General features: G+C 44.5%; 1 protein-coding gene across 1 annotated transcript; it reads left to right on the top strand.

Annotated features, from left to right (window-relative positions):
* Positions 1-639: 639 nt before the first annotated feature.
* Positions 640-6,160, top strand: MELLADRAFT_115879 (uncharacterized protein; the record flags this gene model as incomplete). Its single annotated transcript, XM_007407878.1, has 10 exons — positions 640-717; positions 812-1,967; positions 2,050-3,091; positions 3,178-4,690; positions 4,757-4,760; positions 4,878-4,962; positions 5,250-5,307; positions 5,408-5,512; positions 5,589-5,708; positions 5,782-6,160. 10 exons carry the CDS (start codon positions 640-642, stop codon positions 5,851-5,853), a joined length of 4,233 nt encoding a protein of 1,410 aa, XP_007407940.1.

Raw genomic sequence — 6,160 nt, 5'->3', positions numbered from 1 at the left:
GATAAAAAAAATCGCACTTTTTCTTTCTTTCTTTCTTTCAGTCTTTTCTTTCTTCATTCAAACTAACACTGTCTTTTTTTTATTTATTACAAGTATTTGGGGTTTCATGGTTTCAAGAAATGCGTTTCTTCTTACCTGATAAGGCTTTGGGGTTTTTCGTACGATTCCGAATGTGCTATTTAATTGGAAGTTTTATGTATTAGTTCTTTTTGTGAAATCAAAATTATAAAAAATCATCAAAATAAAAAGTTTTGAGAGTAAAAGTGATGAAAAAACTGATAGATTCTTCAACTTGTCACTGCCTTGAGCAGTAGAACCAAGCAGCATCATGAAAATGTGATATTGTACAAGGAAAAATCTTCACATCAATAATGTGCTGAAGCCTTTTTTAGACAGATTATCATGCGAATTGGAGTCAGATTCCATATCCTCAAGTGAGTGCAGAGAGTACTAGATCCTCCTGAGTTGTAAGGTTTAGAGGATTGGGCGAGATTGTCTCCAAAATCTTGATCAGGTACAAGTCTAACTTGAGGAATAAGTATCTACAATGTTTTTGATTCCAATTGTGGCTTCAAGTTTGCAGTGTTTCAGAATAAAGTCAGGAAATATGAATCCCTGCAAAAGCCTTGTCTTCATTTGATGCCCGACGTGTCTCGACCCGCTGCGAAGCCCTATTTCGAAATTCGATGCCTCGCTCCAGAGTCCGAAGCTCCGATAGTATGTGTACATAACCCGAGTGTGTGAGTGTGACGACAAAACCACACTGAGACTGTATTGTAAACTGAAATGTGATTAAATTTTTCCTCAAAAGTGTCAAGAACGCCATTGTGACTATCGACTATCTAGAGTGAATGCTGGTCTTTATTCAATCTTTCCATCAAAACTCAATCAATCATTTATGACGTCTCAAGGCATTCCAGACAAGCCAACTTTCCTCGACTTGCGGACAAGACCTTTGCCTAGCTTTTGTGCACAACAATCACCAAGTGGACCTCAGGAGACCCAATCTGCTTCCCGGCGAAGTCAACAGACCTACCCTTCTACGGTCAAACGAGAGGATGCCCAACCTAATGAGGGAAATTGGGTTCCCTATCGACTCCGAAGACCTGCACAACCACCATCTATACGACCAATATCATCGATTCCCACTAATCAGAAGCCTTTTCATCAATCTACAGGGAACAGGTCAACAGCAACGCCCTCCCGATACCACGAAGCTAGTCGTACACAAGGGCCTTCACATTTCGGACGAGATGCAAGGAATCAATCAGGATCAAATCCTCCACGTCAATTTCGCTCTCAGATCACTCATGGTGATGTCTGGAGAAGTGATCGTCAAAACTCCATACACCTTCATCGAGTCAATCCCCCTTCAAGCAACCGACATCATGACTTGCCCTTGCGATTGGATTGTCCTATACCATCATCCTCAGTTGTACCTACGACTTCGCTTCCTTCTCAGCCTCGTGAAGTGCAACCTTTAACCAGATCTCCTCTCACAACTCTGACAAACGAATCAGAAGCTACACCAGTCACTCGACATCAGCACTGCCAGTCACCCCCTGCAATCCAAAGTAACACGACAAGTCCTTTGACGTTCAGACGGGACCCCACATGTGACGATGTATATAACTCAATGTGTAGGAAGAGACCTTTCCTTGGGAATGCGAGCTCGTCTTGCCAGCAGCCTCTTGTAGGTCAAGCTGGAGCGAAGCAACGCCCAGAAACTCCACAAGAGACTGGAAGCAGGTCCAAGAAACCACGCTACAATACCAGCTCTAACCTTCAACCTGTTCGAAATACAAATGCTATCGCATCCTTTCCTATGGTTATTGTTCGTGCAACTTTGCGACCTGGTTTATCTATGGACAAATGTTTGGTTTTGACCCGATGCCTTCTCGGTGTGTACGGCACTATGCAAGTCTTATACTGTACTTTGATCTGTTTTCTTCTCTGGGGTGGAATTAGTAAGTAAAGTTGACAAGCTGATTGAGTTTTTCTTCTTTTCCAGTAAATCAATACGTAATTATTCCATCAAGGGCAATAAAGTCACCGAGTTTACCGGCAAAGTGGAATTTGAGAATCCGGAAGATGCTTATGAAGCTTCTCAAGCAAAGCTCATTATCATTCCAAACGACGTATCTTACAAGGGACTCAAGATGTCTGTCAAATTGTACCGGTCCCACGACGAGGAAGAATCATCTACCCAAGATCTTGCCAGACTTTCACCTGTCATCGTTGAGGAAGGTCCGCCCAAGAAAGAAGGTGCAAATGCAACCACTGATTTAGACATCATTGAAATGGACCAACTCGACCCCCCATTGTCACCTGGGACTCCTCCTCAATTCTCTTCCCCTGGGACTCCTCCTCAGAACTCCTCGCCTAGGACTCCCCCTCAGATCTCCTCCCCTGGCACGCCTCCTCTTCCACAGGAAGACGCCCAATTTATATATTCATCACCAAGTCCTGCGCCGTCGAATGCTAAAGATCAGGAGGATTGTGTTCGGGAACCTTCAGAAGGTGACAACGCCTCGAGGCAGTCATCAATATCTGGTGATACTGACATGAAAATAGAGACCAGCAGTGACATTGAGATCGTCAATCCAAAGAACTACGGCGAGAATGATCATGAAACTGCAAGTTCCGAAGAGCAAGAGAAAGTCGATATCACCAATGAAGACATTGAACAAGAGATCATTGAAGACACTACGCTTGAGGGTGATCGCCAAGATAGCCTATGTCTTTCTCGAGATTCAAGCCCAACGTCGTCACACGAACGCAGCTTGAGGCCAATGGATGACATCGATCGGATCATTAGGAAGGCCGAACGCAAAGCCGACCGTAAGGCCGCGAGTGCTGATCCTCATTGTGCGAATCTAACTGTCGACCCTCCTGTCGTCGCTAAGGATGTCGGCGAAACAACCCACAACCCGACTTCAGGCCCTTCATCACTGCCATTATATGAAGTGGCCTTTGCGTATCCGAAAAAATGTGAGGTGAACGTGCCAGATTATCTCAAATCTCGACATTTGTTTGAGTTGGAGAAGGTTCGCACATTGACCCAGGAGGACAAAAGAGTCATGACCTCCTCGTAAGTTTTGAGGTGTCCACCTATCACATTTGTAACGGATCTTCATCCAGACTTATACGTATTGTTTTTCTATCATGACTGCGTAGCTGGGCTGATGGCTACCTCATCTTGCGGGTAATAGACAACCGCAGCCTTGATGGCTCAGAGTCAAGTCAAGACATTGATCAATTGAGTGACGGGCGAGGCCCTTCCCAAGCTACACAGGCAAAAGCAACACAACAACAACCGACACTGGCAGCCAGCATCTCGTCTTCTGTAGAAGCCGGCCCTTCACACCACTCACGAAACTCGGCTCTTGAGCCAATAGATCTCTGTGGAGACCGGCATGTTGCTAGCCGCAGTACTCAGCACCCAAAGTGGCCATTCGCTCCCAAAGCAACTTATGTCGACGAAAGTGTACATCCTGATCTCCGAAGAAGTCTTCACGATTTTCTAAGTACGTTCTTTAGGCTATGGGAAGAATCACGAGTCGATCTTCGTCATCTGTATGATCAAACGGCGATCTTTTCCAATCTTCTTGCCAAACAGGGCTGCACGTCTACTAGAGTGACCAAGAACATAGGATGGTCTAGCATCTATTATAGTATCTCAAGATTACCTGCTCTATCGAACGAACCATTGGACAATCTAATAGTCGATGCTTGGCCCGTGCCCACAGATCCCAAAACAGTCCTATGTATAGTTCATGGAGCTTTTGCAGAATTTCCGAAAAATATCCAGCGGGCATTTGACCGATGCTTTGTACTCAGACCAGTTGATACCAATCGAGACCCTTCTGAGGGTTGTTTAGGTCTGATCAAATGGATCATCTTGAGTGACACACTCACTATCCGCAAGCACACAGTCCAGACCAACGCTATCATCTCTGGTTTCAATGCACAATGTACTCTCACAGCTGACCGGTTGCGATCTGTTAGTCGTAGCCGAAACAAGGGTGGCCAGGCTAGTAGTACGTGTGAGGATCATCATAGTCTTCCCTCAAATCGCAGATCCAATCAGGTACCGCCTGTGCATGATGCTTCTAGGCCTCAGAAAACCCTCGATCAAGCCCCACAAGCTCAAAGGGCTGGCTCGCCTCCCGCCCTACTTGGCGATACTCCTATCCCACACGATGTTGCCATAGTTCCGGCTCCTCTGATAGCTGACTTGACAGCTCAATTACGTGAATTACGGAGTGAAATTGATCAACTCAAAAATAGGAAGAGAGAGGAAGCGAACATGAGACAACTTCCTCCAGCAAGACCCCCGCAACGTCCCAATCAACCTTTTAGGCCACAACCCAACGATAGCTTCAGAGTTAGGAACACCTTTGCTTACACTCACCGAGGGTTTGGGGTCACTAAGAAAAGGTATTTGGTTCCCACCGACATGAATGTACATTTGAACGTCTCATTACGAGGTGATGTACTTTCATGGGATAAAAGGGATAGGAGTAAAGTTCAACTGTTGCTGCCAGGGCCCTCAGCAACCGAGATTGTAGATGCAGCTTGTTACTCTGCCCCTCACAAAACCTTGATCCTGGGATCCCGATCATCCAACACTGGCCGATCATATAAATCTTCGCAGGTCTCCCTGATCAAGTTTAATCGACCAGCAAAGGTTGATCTTCTTTCTTCATTTTCGTCTCGGTTATCTCCCTACTGACTCAAACCCTTGCGACCGTAGAACGGTAAGCTCATCTGTCAGCGCACTCCCCTTCCGCAGGTGATGCACGAGCAAGGGGTACGAGCGACATGTCTGTTACCTTCCGATCACAATTCTTTGGGCTTTGTGACGTCTGGCATAGAGAAACAGATCATGCTTTGGAAAGCTGTCAATGGTAAAGTAGACGTCATAAAGCGGTTCACAGAACATAAAAGTGCAATACAAGCGTTAGAGGTCTCTGCGCTCAACCAACTGATCTTTTCTGGAGATAGCGGAGGAAGGGTAAAACTCTTTATGACTGTTTACTATTGGCTTTTGATCGATTGCTGATCACCAGGTCGACGTTCAATTGGCATCATAGGTCTATCAAACAAATATAGAATCAAATACGCGTAGCCTTCTCCTAGAGGCTAGGTCTCCGATTCATTGGATACAGGCAGAGTACCTTCTAGTTCGTGGTGTTTCCACTTCGGCTAGTAGCGCTAATTTTTATAATACTTGATCGTGATCTCAGTCCAACAAATGAATACATTACGATGGTCACCACTGGGAACAAGACACCTGATTATCAAGTAAGCAGGTCAAACATAATCTGACTCTGTTTTCCTTTCGAGTAGAAGTATGGGTAACAAGGTAGGAGAATCTAATGGGTGGTTGTGATCTTCAACTTAGTTTCGGTTGTGTGATATTCGAGGAAATCGTCCAGCAATCAATTTTGGCTTTGGTGAAGATCCAAATTTCAAGGGATTTGAGTCACCCGTTGAAACTTATCGGAAAGTGAGTGGATTCCTTTACGTTCTGACTGTATGCACCACTCAATGATAAGATAAATTGACCAGTCCTCGGATCATAGGGGGGTATCAGGGATAACTATTTTGTTTATCCTGATGGACAAGTAGGAGGACTGAAGATTTGGGATCTACGATCCACTCGTGGGCAGTTGATGAAAGTAGGAACCAGTGTTGGCATTCATGTATGCTTTTTTTATTTCATGGAGATGTCTTATTTGCTATGACCGCTGATCTTTTTCCTGAACATTTCCGTAGGCGCTCTTCGAGTCTCGAAAAACTGTTGTGTTACTTGAGAAAGAGACCTTGAGATATATTGAATTCCAGTGAAGAAGTTCGCCTATATAAAATCTCAAGATCTCGGGCAAGATAATGATCGGTATCAAGAATATACTCTTTAATATTTAATTTTATGAAGTTCACGTGTGTTCTGCTTGGTGGACTTTTCTTTGGTTTCGTGGCATTCAAGGAAAAGCAAGACGGTTAACTTGACGGTTTCATGAATCGTATCCTGTATTAAATGATTCAATCCGTCCAAGTTTGAAAGTTTTAAAAAAAGTATATATCTTGGTTTCACAAGATTTTGTTTTGTTAATTGCCCACAATGTAATAAATGGCAGGTTTGAATGACGAGTTG

Source organism: Melampsora larici-populina (assembly GCF_000204055.1).
Source record: "Melampsora larici-populina 98AG31 unplaced genomic scaffold MELLAscaffold_10, whole genome shotgun sequence".
Taxonomy (NCBI): domain Eukaryota; kingdom Fungi; phylum Basidiomycota; class Pucciniomycetes; order Pucciniales; family Melampsoraceae; genus Melampsora; species Melampsora laricis-populina.
The sequence above is the reverse complement of the archived record's forward strand: the minus strand, read 5'-3'. Positions and strand labels throughout refer to the sequence as shown.